Raw genomic sequence first — 21,078 nt, 5'->3', positions numbered from 1 at the left:
ATGTCTGTCTTACAGACACAAGAACCAGCTGACCACAGGAGGACTGTTGAGCGGACTGGGCTACGAGAACGTGGATCACTATGAACGCGTGGACCAGTCAAGTACGGGTCTTTGTTTATTTGTTTGTTTGTTTCTAAAATACGTGCAATAGAGAATATTTTTCATCCATTGTGGTCTATCGTTGCCGAATGCGTTCTTTCAGGCTGTTACTTGACAAGATATTCTCGTCATTAAAACACACACGTCCGAATTGGATATCAGATGGCCACTGAAGTAAAGATACACTTTTGCATGATCTTATACCTTCTCCTTGCGTTCTGAATTGTTGCAATTATCAACACAAAAATTGGACGTGCCCAATTTTTCGACTGATCAACTCCAGTCTTTATCAAGGAATGAGCAACCCATTGGCACTGTTCTGTGACTTCACGTTATGCAGATAGAACACGTGACTCTGTAGGCAGTGGATCGTATGTTGTAGAAAGTCTATGGCGCCATCCGGCTCCTAAGGTTATTTCTGACCTTTCCCGATACCCTTACAGCCCAGGACTGTTCCGAGCTGCCGGGTGGACCCTTCACTCAGTGTCCCAACGGTAAATGCATCCCGGAGTCGTTCCAATGCGACGGTGACAACGACTGTGGCGACTTCTCGGACGAGGAAAATTGCGGTGAGTACAGCTTGCAACATTGTAGCTGATTTTAGCAACATTTTACAGGTTGCAACATTTTTGTCTAGGGGTGTCCATGTGGTATAGTGGTCTGCGCTTCTGTTACTAGCCACATCTGGTTCAAATTACTTGGACCAGAAGGACTGGGGTTCAAGCCCCAGGTAGGACACCTCTGGGCAAGAGGCGCATTGAGTCATACCAAAGACTTTATAAAAATGGTACATACTTATGAAACAGTATGGAAGTGAAACTGCTGCAGTAATTGCACCACAGTGCTATGAAACGGAGATGGGCACCGCCCTATACATCAATTATGGTGTGGGAGGATTTTAACTAACTTTTAACTAACATTTTTGTCTTCATTTTAGTTCATTCTTCTTGTTGAACTATTGCTTTATCAACTTAATGAAAATATAGATAAAATTATCTAACTTCCTTTATATGGACTGGTCCTCTACGTGTCAGCGATAATGTCATTCAAAACCATTTAACCATATGGACTAATTTCAAGACGATCGAACAGAACAGAAACTGTTTATCCAGCAAGTTGATTTTTACCCCGTGGGTTGCCGTAAAAACTCGAAACACATCAAAGTTATATCAAATGTATTGTACATTGTTCGCAATTTTTATGAGTCAACTCTCTCCTTGTAGAAAATGCGGAACCATTTGAAGTGCGCCTGCGCGGTGGTGAGCGCGAGGGTCAAGGTCGCGTGGAGGTCAAGTACATGGGCGAATGGGGAGCCGTCTGTGACGACTCGTGGGACATGAAAGATGCTAATGTCGTCTGCAAGCAGCTGGGATACCCTCTGTGAGTTTGGCTGTCTGTCTGTCTCTTTGTTTGTGTTTCATTCCCAGCAAACTGTCAATTGTGTTGTGAGACTGAGAACTGTCTGTTACCATGAATGGTGTTAGAGAATCCAAAGCTGTTACTGGGCTGACAGTTAGAGGCTTTGACCCTAGACCACACTGTGAATGCGCACTCAGAATATTGAGGTGGTTTATTGCGTTTCCTCCCTCCCCCAGAGGAGCGCAGGACATCCACGGCGGGTCGTCGTTCGGCGGCAGCCGGCTGGACTTCCTACTTGACGAGGTGGACTGCACGGGGCCGGAGTCGACCCTGGAGGACTGCGGACACGAGCCCTGGGGAGAGCACGACTGCTCGCCCACAGAGGCCGCCGGCGTCACCTGTAAAGTACAGGAAGGTACTGATGATCTTGAACTTCATATCGGTCGAAAGATCTCAAAATCTGTCAGCTTAAAAATTAAAGTGTTTTGATATTGCCGTTCGTTATGCAGATTACGTATTGATTACGTTTTCTAAAAAACACATGTGTTTGAACTCTTATTCAACTCATCTGCCTAAGATTAAGGCAGATAAAATAAGAATCGCCAGACAAGGTCTTATCGGGCTTCGTCAGGCAGTCTAACCTACCCTTCCGACACGTGGGTGTAGCCCCGGCCGGTTCCGAAGCCACAAAGCTTCCGGCGTCTATCTGTTGTTACCGGTACCGGGCTGATTTTAACTCAGAGTTAAAAAAATCACGGGGCCCGACCGTGCCCGAAAATGGCGCATCCCTCAGTGGAACACCCTGCCTGGCACGGTTGCGACGGCTCCCACCGTTGAGTCGTTCCGTGCCAGGCTGGAGGCCTGCCCGCCTTAGCCCGGGACCTCAACTCCCCCCCTACTATGCCCCTGAAGGGGTTATCTGGGGGTATCCTAATGTAGATGTAGATGTAGAATATTTCCTATAGCCACAGGGATCACGCCAGAAAGTGTAAAGAAAAAAAACAGCCCATAAACTACCCAGTGAGGTCTTTATTTCCAATTGTAAGCGTAGCTTTATGCTTGAGTCACATTTCTATTCCGCGGTCCGGTTGGGCAGTCTTTGGGAACGAAAAGAATGATATAAAAAACAACAAAAATCACAAAACTTACCAAAAAGTATTTAAGAGCATATCTTGTGACTATCTATTGACATACAGTTTAATTTTGCGTTCCCGCAAACAGCCCGGCCGGGCCCCGGTTGGAAAATGTGACCCTAGCGTTAGAGAGGTTAGACCTATACTTCTCATGTGTCCCTCCCAGGCTGCCTGGCGAGTGAGTACACCTGCGCGAACGAGGAGGAGTGCATCCCGCACCATTACGTGTGTGACGGGGACCTCGACTGTGGGGACGAGAGCGACGAGAAACAGTGCGGTATGTTTGAACTCTGTTTGTTCATAAGAAGCTCAAATCGACCTACTGCTTGACGGTAACAAGACAGCTGATTTAAAAAAAAGTTTTCATTGGAATACACAATACACGTGTGACACAGGCAGCTATTGCCGATGTCGTGACCTACATTCATAATGTAGCCGTTTTCTACACTTGGCTGGAGTGGGGAAAGTCGTGTAGAGTGCCTTTTTTCCAAGGGCACAAGATTGTTGGCGTCAGGGGATTCGAACCCGGGACCCTGCCGTTGCGCCACACGACCCCACTTTGAGCTGAATTTTGTATGACACATTCACAATTATCTCAACAATGCTCGTGGTCGTACTACGATCGCACGATGAATATGACCAATGACTGGTGTGCGCCACAGATTGCTACAAGGGTAAAGGCCTAAACTACCAGGGCCGCCACCGCACCACCGTGCTGGGGGAACCGTGTCTGTACTGGAACGCCACCCTGGACCGGAACTACAACACGCGGGACTACCCGGGCGGGGAGTACCGGCTGGGCCCGCACAACTTCTGCCGCAACCCCGACCGCGACGAGAAGCCCTGGTGCTACATCGACGTGGACGAGAACGGGCGCAACTGGCGCAGCTGCGAGATACCCAAGTGCACAGGTGAGTTATGTGTTTGTTTATTTATTTGTATGTTTGTTTGTTTGTTTGTCTGGGTCCGCACAAGTACTGCTGCAACCATTGACTTTAACCCTTGTTCTTGTATTCATTGCACTAGCTTTCAATGCTCTGTTTAGTTTAGTTTTTAAACAGCTCTAAAGAACATCTGGAGTTAGATATGCATGGCTTCTGCTACGGTCACAATTGCACCGGCGCCCGTTGGCGGTCGGGGCATCGGTGGTCGCGAAGTCACAGTTAAGGTAAAAGTTTCCTTCACGCTGCCCTGTAGCCAGAGTCGCGGGGTGTTCCGGGGTTGACCATTGTCCTGGTGGTATAACGGAGTAACCCCTGCGGGTCCGACAGACCATCACCCGTTTTAAAATTTCGTATGGTAGATAAGGAGGTCTGCGCACTCTGCCTCTCACCACATCTGGTTCAAATTCCGTGGAGCCAGCGGCCCGAGTTCGCGCCCGGGCCTGGACATGACTGGAAAAGATGCGCATCGTCCTATCGGATGGGGACGTAAAGACGGCGGCCCCGTGTATGAGGGAGCTTTAGGGCGTCAAACCTCTGCACGTAAAAGAACCCAACACACTTATCGAGAAGAGTAGGGGTGACCTGGTGTGCTTGGCCAAAAAACGCGAGCCGTGGCGAAGCCGCACTGCACTACCACGAGCTACTTGAAAAAGCATCATGCTTCACCTCAATTGAGGATGCCTGCTTTACCTTACCTTATTTCTCCTAAAAGCTGCCAAGAAGTGGCGTGAGGACTACCAATGCGGGCAGGGCTACCCTGCTGAGGACGGTACTCCTGCTGAATGCGACCCTAGCGGGATCTACCCGTGCTGCTCCCCGGCAAACTGGTGCGGCAATACGGCAGACCACTGTGACTGCGCGGATTGTGTCGACTACAGGGACACAGGTACATAACGTGTTGTTGTTCCGTCAACTTGTTCGTCCTACTCTCGAAGCAGGTGAGGGGTTCTAGCTGGCTTTCTACTCTGTCATGTTTTTTTTCTCTCTATAAACCCGATATAGAGATTATTGTCGGGTTTATAGAGAAAAAAAAACATGACAAAGTAGAAATCCCGACAAAAACGCCTAAAACACGTCAAAAAACAGCCAGAACCCCTCCTCTTCTTGGAGAGTTGTTCGTCCGTCGTTGTCGACGATGACCAAGGCATCTCATCATCGTATCGGGTACGGCGTGTCCGGATGTGGATGATCAGTCCAGTGCGGGCTCTGACGGGCGTCACGGGTTACGGTACTCTCCATGCCATACTCTGCTCTAAGCGTGCAACAGTACTGTTCTGTCTCCACCATCCTCACCGTTGGACTGGTAAATAACTAGAAACGGAACATCCAAATAACGAAAGAGGGGTACGTAACGCGATTTACGTGTCGTTTATCGGTCGGACTTCCGACAGGCAGGCAAAAGTCAGATTCCCTTGCGGTGTACCGGAGTGACCCCTGCTAGTCAGACAGACTCTTTCCCACAGCCCGGTCGGGCAGATGTAGGATCCCTGTTGCTGCCCCGCGAACTACGGTCAAACAAGTTGCCGGTTTCTTACTGCTCAGTTCGTTTCCATTCACTTCCTCCCTTCTACATGAGAATACACTTGAAGCACAAGCCTCAAGTGCTGAAATGCTAAGGCTCACATGAAGTGTGCAGGGACAACGGGAACCTTTGCCGAGGCTGCGGTTGGCAACATCACGTTACCGTGACGTCACAACCTCTCGATGTTTTCACGATTAGTGTATTTTTGTCACCGGGTCCCAGGGTGATTTAAACTGCGAGTTAAAAAAATCCGGGGGCCCGGCCGAGCCCAAAATAGCCCGGCAGCCGCAGGGACACTCGCGGGGGGCACGCCCGAAAGTGTCAAATGACAGGCCGTAAGCTGCGCGGCAGGGCCCCTTTTGCAATTGTGACCGCAGCATTAGATGTCTTTCTATGTGTGTGTACTTTGCTGCTACGTATACCGTTGTATCTGTATGCATGTGCGTAGGCCGATAGGGCTTGAATGTACAATAAAGATTATCATTGATTGTAACTAGCCTGTGATTTCGGTTGCCAGAATAAAGACACTGACGCTTTCAATTCCCGCTATGCCCTACAGATTTGCCGGGAGAGGGCCCAGAGCCTTCTGGCCCGGGTGAACCTGAGCCCGTGGACCCGGTTCCGGTGGACCCGGTTCCACCGCAGGGTTCTGGCGGCAGCTGCGGGGTGAAGGCCGACCCACCCGCGAGCGCCCCGCTCAGCGGCTCCGGCATGTTCGAGCGGATCGTGGGGGGCTCCACGGCTCTGAAGGGAGAATACCCCTGGCAGGTAAGTAATTATGAATTCTATGTTTCAGGCACCGACTGGACCTTAGTAAAGACATACCTAACAACAATGACAATATGTTCAGTAAGGCATTTCTTTAATGTTACATGCACCTGTGTATCAAATGTGGATCCTTTTTTATGAGAGGCAAAGGACCGAATGCCTAGCCTGTGTTAGTGTAGTGGGTACCCTCCCCCGTAGTAACGGCTGGCTCATTTTGTTCGCTTGCTGACCACGGAGTTAGCAAGCGAAAAGATTAAGCCAGCAGTTACTACCGAGGATGACACCCAGGCTACCGAAAATCTAATCAATCTAAAAAAGAACCACAACTACAACCCCTATTCTTATCTCTGTATTTGAACCTAGGTTGCGCTTCTGGTGAAGGGTAGCGGGCACCACTGCGGAGGAACCCTGATCGACCCGTGCTGGGTGGTGACAGCAGCTCACTGCATGGAGTAAGGAACGGGTTACTAATGTTTGTATTACCTTCGCAAAAAGCGTTATGCTTTCGGCAGTGTTTGCAGGTGTTTGTGGTTAAATAGCTTAACTGTTGGACGGGAGACCTGGCGCGCCCCCGCCTTGACTTGTATCAGCCAACGAAAGGGTATGTGTCACCCCGTAAGGGGTGGCATACTAGAGTATGCCACCCCCTGCTGGAGTGCAACGCTCACACAGAAACAGTCCGACGCCCTAGAACGTGTGAAGAAACGGGCCTGCAGGATTATACTAGGACGGACTTACAACTCATACACTGCTACCCTGAACCAGCTTAACCTTCCAAGACTGTCAACTAGAAGACAACAGTTATGCACCGACTTTGCTGCTAAACTAGAACAGTCCCCACGTTTTCGCTCCTGGCTTCCGCCCACCCGTGGTCAGCAACATGGCAGAAACCTTCGGAACGCGAGCCGCTATGGACAACCCTCTGGCACAAACCGTTACACCAGAAGCGCCATTCCGGCCATCATCAGACTTTTAAATGAACTCTAGAGAACATTGTTACCACATTTTCCTAGCATTGTTTGTCCCGAGGCAATCCCTAAGAGAGTGATTGTGAAATATTTTAAATGATCTAAGTAAATGTTTTAACTGATATTGATTGTCTAAAAACTTTTAATCGATGCCTGAAAGCTGTGTAAACTACAATGAACTATGTTTTATTTTGCCTCGCAATTCAGCCTCGTAATGGCTGCCATGAGGCTTGTCTGTCAAATGATGATGACAAAATAAACCAGTCTACGAGTATAACCCCGACGGTGCGTAAAGCCCCCGTCACAAATCAAGAAATTAGCTCGGCCGACTTGTCGGCGAGCTCCAAATGGCGATTTTCGGGCGAAGTACGACCGACGTCCTGTCGATTCTACGGGCTTCGGGCGAATTTTCGGAGCTCGGCCGACGTTCGCGTGTCACTGGAAGCTGCGCTTAAATTCAGCGAGGCCTCGGCGACGATTTTTGAACTCGCACAGCTCGTCAACAGTTTGCCCGTAGCTCGCCCGAGCAACGCCAAGCGCTCGGCCAATATTCGGGCGGGCATCCGAGGATTTTAGACCCGATTTTTGGTCGGTCGGAGGTCGCCCGAACTCTTCGGCCTCGTGCGAACCTCGCACGGGCCTTGAACAATAATCGGACGACCGTCGTCAGTGTTCCGGCCGACTCATGAAAAGTAAGGCGTGCTTCGGGCGAGCGTTGTGCAGGTGTTGATGGGAGCTTGGACGGGCCTCGGCCGAACTCCTTCTTGTTTATAGATAAAAGGAAACGACAGTTTGGTTTATAACATAAGATGATAAATGATACTGCAATATTAACTATTGCAGTATCATTTATCATCTTATGTTACAACTTGTCGAAGAATGCTGCCAAACTTTTCTAATGAAAGACAATTCAATGCAAAGTTAAATTTTCATTCAAAAAAAAAAATTATAAATAAAATGTTGACACCGAAGACAATGCTTCTTGTTTCCATTTTGGTATTGGTTTGGATGTTTCAATTTGTATATTAATGAACTGGGGCTTGACTTTTGAGCTTTGACTTCACTTGCTGAGTTTTTCTCCACAAAATGACTAGTTGAAAGTCCACTGAGGCATTATAGATCTATGTTTGTCTGTCGAGGCACGCCCAGGCGTCGGCAGGGCGTCGATAGGCTTGTCAACGGTCGGTCGAAGCTCGGACGGCGTTCGCCCGAGCTTCGGTCGATTTCTTTTTGGTGAAAATGTTTGGATCGGGGTTAAACGACTGATCTGTTGACTTTGTGGCTCCTGCACTTGTATTTTGATTGGTCTATAACAAAATTCCTCTTTATGTGATTATTTTCAGTGTGCCCACCTACTTCACTTGTGCCCTACAGATTTGCCACAACTCAGAAAGTAAAGTTGGTCCAAATTTGAGATTGTTACCAGGCCATTTGATTCTGACTTCGTCCGTGTCCAAGAGATGGTACCGTCTTATGTGGGATTTATGATTATTAGCGTTCGACGGACGTCGCCCGAGCTCTGTTCAATTTGTGACGGGGCAGGTTTTCAGTGAAAAATACGGTCGACGCTCGGGCGAATTTGACATTCGGCGAGCTTCCGGCGATCTACAAAATCGGCCGATGCTCGCATGAATTGTGACGCCGGCTTAAGCACGTCGACTGATGATGATGATGTACAACTAAAGAAGCGCTTGATGGATTGTTATGCAATTCGGTATGTGGTTGGCCTTTTAAAGAAGCTATTAGATTTTGGGCCCCTTGGTGGCTTTTCTTGGCACTGCAGTAGAACCAACGGTTTTTGCATCTCCGGGTAACGATGTTTGGCTCTAGCTCTGGTGTTAAGAAGAAGGCGTTAAACGTTTAGGCCTTCTCGCAGGTTTCTCTGGAACTGCAGTGGCGTATTGGTTGCAGAGTTTGGTTGTCTAGATCCAGCCAAGAAGATATTAGTATGTCAAGCCTCTTCAATACATTATCTTTTGAATCTTTGATTTTTAAAAAAAATCAATGGCTGTTATGGTTTTTAGGTACTACGACAGTTCGTACACAGCGGTTCTTGGCGAGCACAACAACCGGGTGGACGAGGGCTCGGAGCAGCGGTTCGACGTGGAGAAGTCGTTTTCCCACCCACTCTACAATGACGAGTCAACCGTGAGTTTGAATTTTTGAACTTCTGTCATATTTGATTCTACAAGGATGTTGCCAGTTACCATGGAGTGTTTATTTTCAACGTATCTGAGTTGTTATGTTTAGCATCGTTGGTAACGCCACACTGGCGTGATTGTATATATGGCTTTCACGCGCGCATCAATTTTTGTTGCACACAATTAAATCCGATTGGCCTGAAGAAGACAGCAGAGAAGCTGCAGAAACGTTGGCAAAACAAACCACAAAAGTACGCAGGTCGCTTAAGAAAATCCTCGTCCTCCTTATTTTCTTGTTATCTACCGTCTGTCACCTTCTACGAGATAATTAGGACATTGCACTGCAGCAATAGGTGGCGCTGCTTGCAGATGCGGCCCCATATGCCTCTGTGGTTAGGGGTGATTCTTGAAGCCCCATTGCCAGTCTACCACTAGCTACTTGAAAAAGCATCATGCTTCACCTCAATTGAGGATGCCTGCTTTACTTTTTACCAAGATAACGACATAGCCCTTCTAAATTGATGATGTTAACTGTGATTCTTAACATGTTTTGCCATATTCAGGATATCAACACTGCCGTGCCGGACTGCCACAAAGTTTATGATGTAAACTGTGATTCTTACATGTTTTGCCATATTCAGGATATCGACACTGCCGTGCTGAACTGATTTATGATGTAAACTGTGATTATTTCCATGAAAATAGACTTTTTCATGGGGATATTGTTTTGCATGGCGTTTGCGTGTTTGTTATCCTGTGTGTATGTTTGTGTCACCGGATGCTTAAAATCAGCATAACTGAAGAACGTGTGGATGGATTGTAATGATATTTGGTATGTTGGGAGGTGCTGAAGGGAGAAGGGTCAAGGTCAATTTTGGGCCCCCTGGTATATGTCACTGGAGCTGCAATGGCGTATTTGTAAAAAATCTTCCAAGGAGAAGAAAAGAACAACAGATTTTCATGTTATTTTTGTTACATGTTTTGCCTTCTTCAGGATAACGACATCGCGCTGCTGAAGCTGCGCAGGAAGAACGGGCGGTGTGCGGAGACGAACGAGTTCGTGACGCTGGCGTGTCTCCCTGACTCTGCCGAGCAGTTCCCGGTCGGACATGAGTGTCACATCAGTGGCTGGGGGAACACAGGTAAGCACCTGTCTCGGAAGCTTTTCTGTTAAGTCATCTAGAGCCACAGCTTTCAGTTGAGTTGTGACTAGTAGATTCGTAATCTAATCTCCAAGCAGATGTAATAATCCGATTCATTACCGGTGTTTTATGGCTTTTGTAACGTTGTATCTTCAAAGGTTCGCTCTCTCTGCAAAACGTTAGAAGTACAAAACTAGAGAAGAGGATTGCGACTCTGTTGTCACAACTTGGTTTTGTATGATTACTTTTGTTTAGCTATACGTTAGTACGTTGTATCAATTATTATTTTCTTATCATTTCATTCGCAATTTCTGTACATACGTTTAATTTCTGATATGTAATTTACGCACCAATGTTTTATGTCCCCTGGGCCCCCTTGGAAACCAACCCTCAAGTCCTATTGTTGAAGGTGCTACCAATATTCTGGGAAAATTAAGTAAATAAATAAATGAAGCTCATCTCTTCCCCAGACCCCAGCCGCCCTAGTGCTCCTGCGACTCTGAGGAAGGCCAAGGTCCCCCTCCTGTCCAAGGACACGTGCCGCCGTGGCTATGGCAACAAGCTGACCAATCAGATGTTCTGTGCCGGGTACATGAGGGGAGGAATCGACACCTGTCAGGTGAGAGAAACAGTTTCAAATCTCGGGACCAGTCTTACAAAGCAGCTCCATACTGCATTAGTTTCAGCCCCTGTCAAACACAGTCGACCATGGCCGCCCGATCTTCTCCAGGCCATGGTTGGGAGTGGGCGATGAACTTGCTCAGGACTCAGTCTGGAGAAGATCGGCTAATAGCATCTGTGGTTGGGAGTTGCCAAGGTTGCAGACTAGTCTTTAAACGTCGTCCGGATCAGCCGATCATATTCTGCTTTGACTAGACGAGCAAACTGGAGCTAGAAAAGGATGGATTCAAGTCTACTCCGAGCCTAGCCTGGGTGCCATCTTATTTCTACCGGGGGCTCCTGCCCTTAAGAAAATTATTTTTAGAGCAGCGAGAGTAGCCCCCGGTAGAAAATAGGATGGCACCCAGGCTAATCCCAACCCAGCACCAGCCTTGGATATATTTAGAATAGTTATCGCTCGTTATGCTGTCCATTGTAATCATTAAATGTCTTAAATGTCTTCTCTTTGTCAGCAGAGCTAGCCCTTTGTAATACTAGTAGCCTCAGGCTAGTTGGGCAGCCATGGATGTGTGTCAAAAACAGCCAAACCAATAGATAAATAAATAAAAATACGTCCACAAGCTTTTTGAGTTGAGATGTGGATAAATAACGGTGCGACGTGAATTCTGCCTTGCAGGGCGACTCGGGCGGTCCGCTGGCGTGTGAGAGTGGCGGGAAGTGGACGCTGTGGGGCGTGACGTCATGGGGGTACGGCTGTGCCGAGCCCAACTACCCGGGCGTCTACGCCCGAGTCTCCGAGTACACCAACTGGATCGACAACCTCATGCGCAACAACCCTTAGGGCGTCGTAGATATTGAAATGGATCCTTAGCGATTACTTGGATGATGAAAAAGACCCTTAACAATATTTTCGATGATGGTAATACTAAAGATACTTGATGTCTTAGATAGTCGGCTGTTTGACTGAATCCTTTGCAATGAGTTAAATTACCGAGAAGACCTTTAACAGTGTCTTAGATGATGAAGACCCTTAACGATGTCTTAGATTATGGAGAAGACATTTAACAATGGTTAACAATGTATAAGATAATGTACAAGGCCCTCAACAATGTCTTCGATGATGGAGATCTACTTACTAAAGTCTTAAGTTACGGGGAAGAAACTTAACAATGTCTTTGATAATCAGCAAGCTGTTGGATTGGATCCTTTGCCATGAATTAGATTATGGAGAAGACCCTAACCAATGCCTAAGAAGACCTTTCACAGCCTCTTAGATGGTAGGAATGCCCTTGACAATGCCTTCGATGATAGGGAAGGCTCTTGACAATGTCTTAGATGATGGGAAATGCCCTTAACAATTGATCCCTGCATTCTGCTGCTGGCATGAAAAGAACAGAACTCTGCTATCAGAGAACGAATGTAGACGGTCCTTCTCACATGATCTTATCTACAATGTACAGGAAAAATATGTAGGCTTTGTCCTTATGACAGTCTCCAAATACAAGCATTTAATGCAAAATAGATTTTAAATTCTCACATGGCTTGACGATATAATTCTTTGACATGATATTTACATTTTCAATAGGTTCAGACTTCAGTGAGATTCTGAAAGAAACAAACATTCATGGCTAGCAGTATATTTTGACGACACTAGAACATAGAACGATTAGAAAGAAATCTTACATGAAATTTTTAACTGGATGTTCCTGAAAATTTTCCAGCCAGATCATTTAATAAACAGTGATGACTATACAACTTCATGCTGGGTTTGATTTTGTGTTGTAAAACATTCTGTAACACATAAGCAAGCTTAATGTCAACTCTCCTAATTCTACTCTAAGACTGTCGCATTAAAAAACAAACAGCAAATCCAAAGACATCTACCTAATGCAGCATCAGTGATTCCAGAGGGATGCACACTTGAGGTATCCAGGTGCTCAAGACATTCTTGAGGAGGCTGCGATAACAACATTTTTTGTGGCAGGCTTATAGTACAAGGTGGAATTCTGAGAGTTCCAGGTGTTACGTGAATTGTCCACAATGCACTTTCTTTGTCTACTTGAATCATTAGCATGGCATGATTTGAACTATTTTCACAAGAAATCATATCAAGAAAAAGTGTAATTTTGCGTTCAGGATAAATTCCGTGATAATTATAAAAATATTACAATACAACATTTTACAAATTAGCTTGAGGAAGTATTGTGTTGAAACTGATCGTTTCTAAAAGTCTTTCATAGCATGAAAGTAATTCATTTCATTTCCATTGCTCTGGTATGTTAATGAGACTTCTCCCTTGCTTCTTGAAATTGTAATTCGTATGATTTATGACATGTCATCCTAAATCTTTATACTGCAGTTACTGTAGTAATGAATCTCAAGTTTGAGTTGATTGATTACAATATTTAACAATTACTGTACATCAGCTCTCAACCTGTGATGAGAAAAGCAAGTAGGCAGTACAAACGCTCGGAACAACTAAAGGCCTGGTCACATTTGAACCCCGACCAATCAAACCACGTGAATCGCATTGAAACTCAGATTCGTATCAGCCATTTCCCGACAAATCACTTTCTAACTTGAAACAAACTCGCCAGTGAGATGGTGGAAGGTGTCAGCTTCCAAGAGACGTTTTCAGATTGACAATTTTGGCAATTTGGAAGTGATTGAATCCGCCTGCGAATTAACGTTTAGAAAAAAATAGTTTCTACTACTTTTGTCTAAACATTAAATCGCTGTTTCAATGCGATTCACGTGGTTCAATTGGTTGGGGTTAATTGTCTTGGGAGTGAAGTACAGTTCCTTGGTGAGCATGGACATGATGCAGGGGATCTGCTTCTTCTTGTTCATCTTCTCGTCTCTGGTGCGCGACTCAAACTGGGTGGCAACCTGCGGGGAAAATGGAATAAAACGATATGAAGTGTATAAAGGTAAAGCTTCTGGGTTTGACTCCCTGCCAGGCCCAAATGTTGTAACCTTTGTAAAGACACTTAACACCCATCTCCTCTCTTGACAGAGGTGAACACGTTTTTGTTGCCATGGATTGGTTGATAATGCTAACCCTAGAGGCTGTTGATAGGTTTTAAGCCTCCTTCACAGCCTTCACAGACTTTTAGGTGCAACTGGCATTTATTATTTTTTTTTGGGGGGGGGCGATGATTTGCAATTTTCAACAAAGGCCAGATTCTATAATGATGGAAAGCCCCCAAACAATCTCCCCAGCATTCAGAAGACCTGGCCTATGTTGAAAATTGCAAATCAGCGCTACCCCAAGAAAAAAAAACATGTCAGTGCTCCTAGAAGTCTGCAAAGGAGGCTAATGGATTTGGATGATATCATGTGGAACATACAAACAAATAAACAAACAAATAAACAAACAAATAAACAAACAAATAAACAAACAAATAAACAAACAGACACCCACCGTCCTGTTGACCCGTGTGAGGATCTGCATGATCTCCAGCCCAGATTTCCCATGCTCCTTCAGCACGGCGCAAAGCGACTGCATCGACCACGACCCCGCCTCCTGGTTCCGCCATGCAAAGTACCCTGGGAAAAATGATGGTCAGACGGTTTACTAAGACTTTAAAGTTAATGTCTTAATAAAAGTTAATGTTTTAAGTTCATTGCTGAGTGATGGACATCCAAGAGAAGAAAGTTAATGTTTACTAACATAACTAGTTTACTAGAGACTAAATCAATCTTTTAGCAGCTAGTCCCCTATAGCTACTGGAAGATAGCCAATACCTCAGTCTAAAGTCAGGAGAATTGGGAACATCCTTATCCTGTTGATTTCTGTATGTGCTGATATGGACCAATATCGTCAGACTGAGAACTGATGGTTACCATGGTGTTGGAGGTGTGATGACTGGTTTTCATAGTGACAGAGAATCCTGACCTCCCATTGGATGGATTTTGATAGAGGTTAAGAATCCTAAGCTACTATTGGTCAGACTCTAGGAAAGGGAATGGTTCCCAGGAGTTAGAAGTGTTTGGCCACAAGCTCAGGTAGGAGGCCGAAAAAGCCCCTGATAGTGTGTAACATAGGCTACTTACGGTTTACTCAGTAAAAAAACATTCCTGGTATAGTAAATAATAGGGATGGGTACCGGTACCGTGTACCGGTACAAAACCGGTATTTCTTATTGGACCGGTCCAAAAAAAACGGTCCGTAAAAAATCAGTGGACCGGCCTATGGACCGATTAGAAAATTCATAGTACCAGGCGGCCACATAACTGGTCTAAGAAAATACAAAACAGCAGATTTAAGTGTCGTTTTCGAAGACGTTAGCTGTGAATCATATCTAGAAACACTTAAAGGATGAGTAAACAGACGGCGAGGAGAGTATAGTTATAATTTTGAGACAAAGTGCAAACCTAAGAAATTATATCGTTCCAGACATGACATTTTGAGACTTTTACGTGTGTCTCGCTCTCCAAAATATGATGTACTGTGACACTACTATATTCAGGTACAGGTACAGGTCCGGACCTGGACCTGACCCTCTGGACCTGGACCTTGACCTGGACCGGACCTGAATTTTATGTACCGGTACCCACCCCTAGTAAATAAGTTTAACATTATTATCATGATAACATCAATCAGTCCATCTGACCTGGCATGGTGGAGTAGTAGTAGAGGAAGTCTGCTTCTGACGGCAGCGTCTGCGGAGGTGGTGTGTCTGTGACCAGGTCATCGTCACGGAAACCAACCGCATCAGGCATGTCCACCCCCTCCATGACCTTGGAGCCCTGACACGCCTAGAAACGGCAGAGGTCAATGTAAAAACATTAAAAACTGTCAATGGTGACCACTTAAATGACTTGCAGAAGATGGTCACATTACAAAGGTGGTCACTATTGACAGGATTCTTAATGCTTTGATCTAGGGCACAACAAAACAACCGTCACAGGCCATAATGGCCAGGTGGTCCTTATACAGAGGTGGTCCTAATTACTGCAGATTTTACAGTATATGAATGGCAAGATGAGCCTAATACAGTCTAAGGTGTTTAGTAGTGCAGGTTTGACTGTATGGCATATCAACATGTGCCCAGCCCCAGATCACAGCAGCTGAGCAGAACACAGCGGACTAGCTACTACCTACTTGTCTTACATTTGTTATCTAGCATTCTGCTATTTGGAACTACTGTAACAGTAGTCTCTCTGTCTCTGTGTCTCTATCAGTCTGTATCTCTTTCTCTGTCTCTTTGTTTCTCTGCCTCTCTCTCTCAACAAGAAATAAGATTTATACTTACTACCGGTAGATAGAATATGTCTACTAGTAGGTACATATGATCATCATTACATTTAATCATCAAAACCAAACAGTTCTATTGCCACACCTGTATGATGAATATCTTCGGCTTCCCTATGAGAGACTTGCAGTTCACGCCGTTGAAGAACGCCACTATGTGCCCTATCTATCTCTAGGTCATATATTCATCATCTAGCATTCTGCTTGGATATACCATTTCTCTCTCAATCTTCCTGTCTCTCTCTCTCTTTCTTCTAAACAAATCTCATATATAATCTAGATTGTGTCTAGAAACATACAGTCATCAGAACCAAACAGTTCTAAAGCCCCACCTGTATGATGAAGATCTTCGGCTTCCCTATGAGAGACTTGCAGTTCACCCCGTTGAAGTATGCCGCCAGGTCTGCGATCTCGACCATCCCGTCTGTGCCGTAGATCAGCTTCTCCTCCCCGTGACTCAGGAGCGCCACCAGGACACAGTCGGCATCACTGTGGTCCGCAGCAGCGGCTGGTGGGACAAGGCAATCAGAGACGGCAGACTTCACCCCCTCAATACCACACACACACACACACACACACCTCCCCGTGACTCAAGAGCGCCACCAGCACACAGTCCGCATCGCTGTGGTCTGCGGAGGCAGCTGGAGGTAAAAGCAGGCAGTGAGAGATGGCAGACTTTGCCCCCTTACTAGCACTACTTACCTTCACACACACACACACACACACACACACACACACACACACACACACACACACACATACACACACACACACACACACACACACACACACACACACACACACACACACACACACACACACACACACATACACACTCTTCCCCGTGACTCAGGAGCGCCACCAGGACAGTCAGCATCGCTGTGGTCTGCAGCGGCGGCTGGTGGGACAAAAGGACAGTGAGACTTCACCCCCTTACATACTTTATTTAACACAGACAGACAGAGACAGAGAGACACGCACACACACACATCAACACAGACACAGACAGTCATACTCCTCCCCGTGACTCAGGAGAGCCACCAGCACACAGTCGGCATTGCTGTGGTCCGCAGCGGCGGCTGGTGGGACAAAAGGACAGGGAGACTTCACCCCCTTACATACTTTATTTAACACAGACACACACTGACAGACAGAGACAGACAGACACGCACATCATCATCATCATCATATCGGGCGGCTTGCCCGGACTAAGGTTGCTCTCTCCCTCCAGGCGTCATGGTCTGCCATTAGTTGGTCTAGATCTTCAGACCTCAGCCCTACATCCCCGGCAAGTTGGTCTATGTAGGTCCATCGGGGTCGCCCAACAAAGGAGTGCCCATGAGTTGGTTCCCAGAGCAGGAGTTCACTTACAAGTTCTTCCTTGTTTCTGTAGCTATGTCTTGCAAACTGCACCCTTCCCTCTCGTATGATCTTGTATGATTGAGACACGCACGCGCACACATAAACACAGACAGTCACACTCCTCCCTGTGATTCAGGAGCGCCAACAGCACACAGTCTGCATCGCTGTGGTCCGCAGCAGCGACTGGTGGGACAAAAGGACAGTCAGACTTCACCCACTTACATACTTTATTTAACACAGACACACACAGACACACACTGACAGACAGAGACAGAGAAACACGCACACACACATATAAACACAGACACAGACAGTCATACTCCTCCCGTGACTCAGGAGAGCCAACAGCACACAGTCTGCATTGCTGTGGTCTGCAGCAGCAGTTGGTGTTACAAGGAGGCAGTGAGAGATGGCAAACATCACCCCCTTCACATTATAACCACCATGCACATACTAGGTGGATGGGGTGAGAGTATTGGTGTATCTGATCTTTGTGACCCTTTGCAACCCTTACAGTCCCACAGACAAAAAATAGCATTGAGAATATATTGTACAAATTGCTACATGACTGTTGGGAATTGCAGAAACACACACAGACACAATCTTCTCCGTGGCTGACAGGAGTGCCACCAGGACACAGTAGCCACCACAAGGAGGCAGTGAGAGATGGCAGACTTCATCCCCTTACAGCACTAATAACTTGACACACACAGAGACAGACACACATACACACACACACACACACACACACACACACACACACACACACACACACAAAAACACACGCACACACTGTCACGGTGGTTCAGAATCTTATCATGTACTAGTATCTCACCTTTCTGCAGTGCTGACTTCATCTCCTTACACGTCAGGTTATCCATCACCTGCACGTTGAAGTCCAGGTCTGAGAGCCGCTTGAACAGACTGTCCGCGTCCCGGTCTGTTCCTCTCCTCACCTTCTGTTTTGTCTCCTTGTGAAATTCCCTTTGAAAAGAAAAGATATAACATAAACCAGCAAAAATCTTTTGAAATTCCCTGTAACATAGACCAACAAAAACCTTTTCAAATTCCCTGTAACATAGACCAACAAAAATCTTTTCAAATTCCCTGTAACATAGACCAACAAAAATCTTTTCAAATTCCCTGTAACATAGACCAACAAAAATCTTTTCAAATTCCCTGTAACATAGACCAACAGTATTCTTGTGAAATTCTCTGTAACATAGACAAAGAATTTCTTGCAACAATTAGATCCACAAAAAGTCTGATGGACCGTGAAAAGTCTCATAAGCTTGGTAATATCAACTCTCATAATTCTAATGAGTACCCTATAATGAGAACAGCGCGCCATAAAAAAATGTGTTATATCAAGGTCTTCTCAAGATTGTCTTGAACACATGCCATGGTCGATATCTGAACTCCAATATCCTATAACTGTACAAATCTTAAGTTTAATCCCACTAATTTCTTAAGTGCAAAAGGTAACAAATTGAATTTTTGTGGACAAACAACAGTTTATTTCTCATTATTATCACAACTCTCAAGAAACTCATAGAAACTGAAACTAATTTGGAAGTACAGGAACTCCTTTCTGCAATGAATGACAAGAAGTTCCGGCGAACAAACTTCACTTGCTGCACCTCGTAAGAGGAGGACCGATGATGAATGATGATGATTATAAACAACAGTCTTACTTGTTGTTGATGACGATGGCGAGTCCCCTTCTGCGGTGCGTCATGTCATACATGTGTGACAGGTCCTGATGAGTGGTGGTGGGAGGGGCGGGTTTGCCCCCCGCGGGAGCGTGCTGCTTCTCTAGATCTCCCTCACCTCCGTGCAGCCCTGGCTCATGAGGCTCAAGACTCTTCTCACCATGAACTGATGCCATCTTACTGCCTGGAACTGAAAAAACTGTCCTTCTTTATCGTCATAAAAGGAGAAAAGCAAGGAGTTTATAGCATATCTTCTTTGTGAAAAGCACGACAAAGGCAAAGAAAAGATAGCACAAGATACAAACAAAAATGATGACTAACACAGTATAAAAGTTTGTCTGTGCTGGTTAAGTTAAGTTCAGAGCCAGAACTTTGTTCTTGCGAGGAAATTTGAAAAAAATAGCACACTGAATTTCAATGTCCTACTACTCAGAATCCAAGTCACCAAACGACTGGGCCACAAGACCTAAATATACGGGTATGTGACATCATCAATTGGTCAAATGGCAGCCATTTTGTCCGTCCGAAAAGCAAATTTCTGTCCTGGGACAGAGAGATGGATCCTGGAGACAGCCCTGGTTGGAGCATACATGTAGCCGTGTACTATTCAAACCTAAAGAAATCATGATGATTGCTGAGTCTCTCCCACACCTGTTTCTGCAGTGTTTGGAGGTTCCTGTAGTTTCTCAGAGCCAGACTGACTGTAAACGTTGATAGTAGAACCAGACGTCAGGTTCCCAACACTGCTGGGTTCAGGAGACCTGAAAAACATAGAAACATAGATGATCTAATCCTCTAAGATATTCCTCTTGTTCAAAAGTTCAAATCTAAGACTATTGATATTGTTGCTGACCCAAGTTGGATGCTACTGTAAAGTGTTACAGTCTTTTGGATCACAGGTGTTAATGAAGAGAGTCTCACTTATCGATGATAGCAGGGGTATGGTGCATGTATGTCAGAGATAAAACCTATCTTACGCAGCTTGCAACTTATAAAAGTACAAAAGTCTATTGACTCACTATTAATAATAGTATTATCGGCACACCTCAACTCCCCCCCCCTACTTTGCCCCTGAAGGGGCTAGCGCTATTTGGGGGTATCGAAATGTAGATGTCCTGAGGCAGTTTATATACATGTTGTATGTTGTGTGATATGAACAAAAGTTTTTGGTGTATATCACCCATCATATGAAGTCTGCGTTGCTGAAGTGTGCCTCACCTGTTGGCCGGAGTTTTCTCCTGAGTGGACTCCTCCACAGACATTTTCTCCAGAGTTCTCCGTACCTGCGCTCCCGTGACGTCAGCCACCTCCGGTCCGGAGGGGAGGGCATCGGTCATGTCCTCACCTTCTGATGGGAGGATGGTACAAAATCGCAGTATTGTGAGAAAGAAAATACGTCCCTACCATCTGAATCTGAATCTATATAGCCGGTATAACCGCCATTAGGCGTAACACCTTGATGACCATGAACAGTATTACCTCCTCAGTAAGTTTGAACAATTTGAAAAGAATAAACTGAAACTGACGTGCTATACAAGAAATAACTCCATTCACGAGTGACTATCACTATACAGCCACTTGCGTTAGGCGTTTCCAAAGGCATCGACGGATAGCAAAGATCCAAGGAGACCGAACATACCTGTATTCCTGTCGCCCATTGTGATGATCCGCCGAGGCACCTGTAAAACTTTCTGCTCCCAAACTTTTCAAAAACTTTTCGAAGTGGTGTGATCGTCGCACTGTCAGACAAACTTAAGCTTTAAAAAAATCGTCTATTAATAGTCACTGACTACTGTGGTTTTCCCAAACACAAAGATGACTGGAAAATTCCCAAAACTGTTAAGCAAAACACGACACGTCACAGCTCTTGAAAGTGAAACCACTTTTTCTGACAGCTCGAACCCGGAAGTAAGCGGAGCTTTGTTCATAACCACCTTTGACCCCTTTTACCTTTGACCTTCAACACGAAAAATCAAATATTCCACTTTCCGCACGTACAAAAAATTAACAAAGGATGGCAGAACTGTTTTAAATAATTTTTCTTTTGTTT

General features: G+C 45.7%; 2 protein-coding genes across 3 annotated transcripts in view; one reads left to right on the top strand and one right to left on the bottom strand.

Moving 5' to 3' along the window:
• Window positions 1–12,218, top strand: part of LOC136448660 (deleted in malignant brain tumors 1 protein-like) — a 73,982-nt gene extending 61,764 nt beyond the window's left edge. Inside the window, exons 51-63 of the mRNA XM_066448300.1 lie at window positions 16–101; window positions 543–668; window positions 1,323–1,479; window positions 1,695–1,873; window positions 2,758–2,868; window positions 3,254–3,502; window positions 4,248–4,421; window positions 5,617–5,825; window positions 6,189–6,277; window positions 8,818–8,941; window positions 9,929–10,076; window positions 10,547–10,695; window positions 11,374–12,218. Coding sequence (XP_066304397.1) covers window positions 16–101; window positions 543–668; window positions 1,323–1,479; window positions 1,695–1,873; window positions 2,758–2,868; window positions 3,254–3,502; window positions 4,248–4,421; window positions 5,617–5,825; window positions 6,189–6,277; window positions 8,818–8,941; window positions 9,929–10,076; window positions 10,547–10,695; window positions 11,374–11,538 — 1,966 coding nt within the window. The 3' untranslated portion in view covers window positions 11,539–12,218. The remainder of the gene's footprint in view (window positions 1–15; window positions 102–542; window positions 669–1,322; window positions 1,480–1,694; window positions 1,874–2,757; window positions 2,869–3,253; window positions 3,503–4,247; window positions 4,422–5,616; window positions 5,826–6,188; window positions 6,278–8,817; window positions 8,942–9,928; window positions 10,077–10,546; window positions 10,696–11,373) is intronic.
• Window positions 12,219–13,121: 903 nt separating this feature from the next.
• Window positions 13,122–20,969, bottom strand: LOC136448873 (caspase-3-like). 2 transcript variants are annotated; one of them, XM_066448558.1, is made up of 10 exons: window positions 20,668–20,969; window positions 20,247–20,376; window positions 19,680–19,789; window positions 19,011–19,218; window positions 18,152–18,300; window positions 16,534–16,595; window positions 16,287–16,400; window positions 15,314–15,458; window positions 14,122–14,246; window positions 13,122–13,586 (listed from the first exon to the last, which is right to left on the bottom strand). In XM_066448558.1, the coding sequence occupies exons 1-10, from the start codon at window positions 20,684–20,686 to the stop codon at window positions 13,425–13,427; spliced, it is 1,224 nt and encodes a 407-aa protein (XP_066304655.1). In that variant the 5' UTR covers window positions 20,687–20,969; the 3' UTR covers window positions 13,122–13,424. The 2 variants fall into 2 exon arrangements, with proteins under 2 accessions (XP_066304655.1, XP_066304654.1); XM_066448557.1 differs by lacking the exon at window positions 16,534–16,595 and having other exon boundaries at window positions 16,287–16,462; window positions 20,668–20,968.
• Window positions 20,970–21,078: the final 109 nt, after the last annotated feature.

The sequence above is a fragment of the Branchiostoma lanceolatum genome, chromosome 14 (assembly GCF_035083965.1).
Source record: "Branchiostoma lanceolatum isolate klBraLanc5 chromosome 14, klBraLanc5.hap2, whole genome shotgun sequence".
In the NCBI taxonomy this organism is placed as follows: domain Eukaryota; kingdom Metazoa; phylum Chordata; class Leptocardii; order Amphioxiformes; family Branchiostomatidae; genus Branchiostoma; species Branchiostoma lanceolatum.
Note: the sequence above shows the minus strand (reverse complement) of the source record. Positions and strands in the feature narration are given on the sequence as shown.

What these genes read in the sequence shown, in the direction of transcription:
- LOC136448873 (XM_066448558.1), bottom strand. An exon ending in GAGAAAACTCCGGCCAACAG is followed by an intron (nt 19,790 to 20,246) that starts GTGAGGCACACT and finishes TATGTTTTTCAG; the next exon opens with GTCTCCTGAACCCAGCAGTG. An exon ending in GAAGTCAGCACTGCAGAAAG is followed by an intron (nt 16,596 to 18,151) that starts GTGAGATACTAG and finishes TTTTACCTCCAG; the next exon opens with CTGCCTCCGCAGACCACAGC.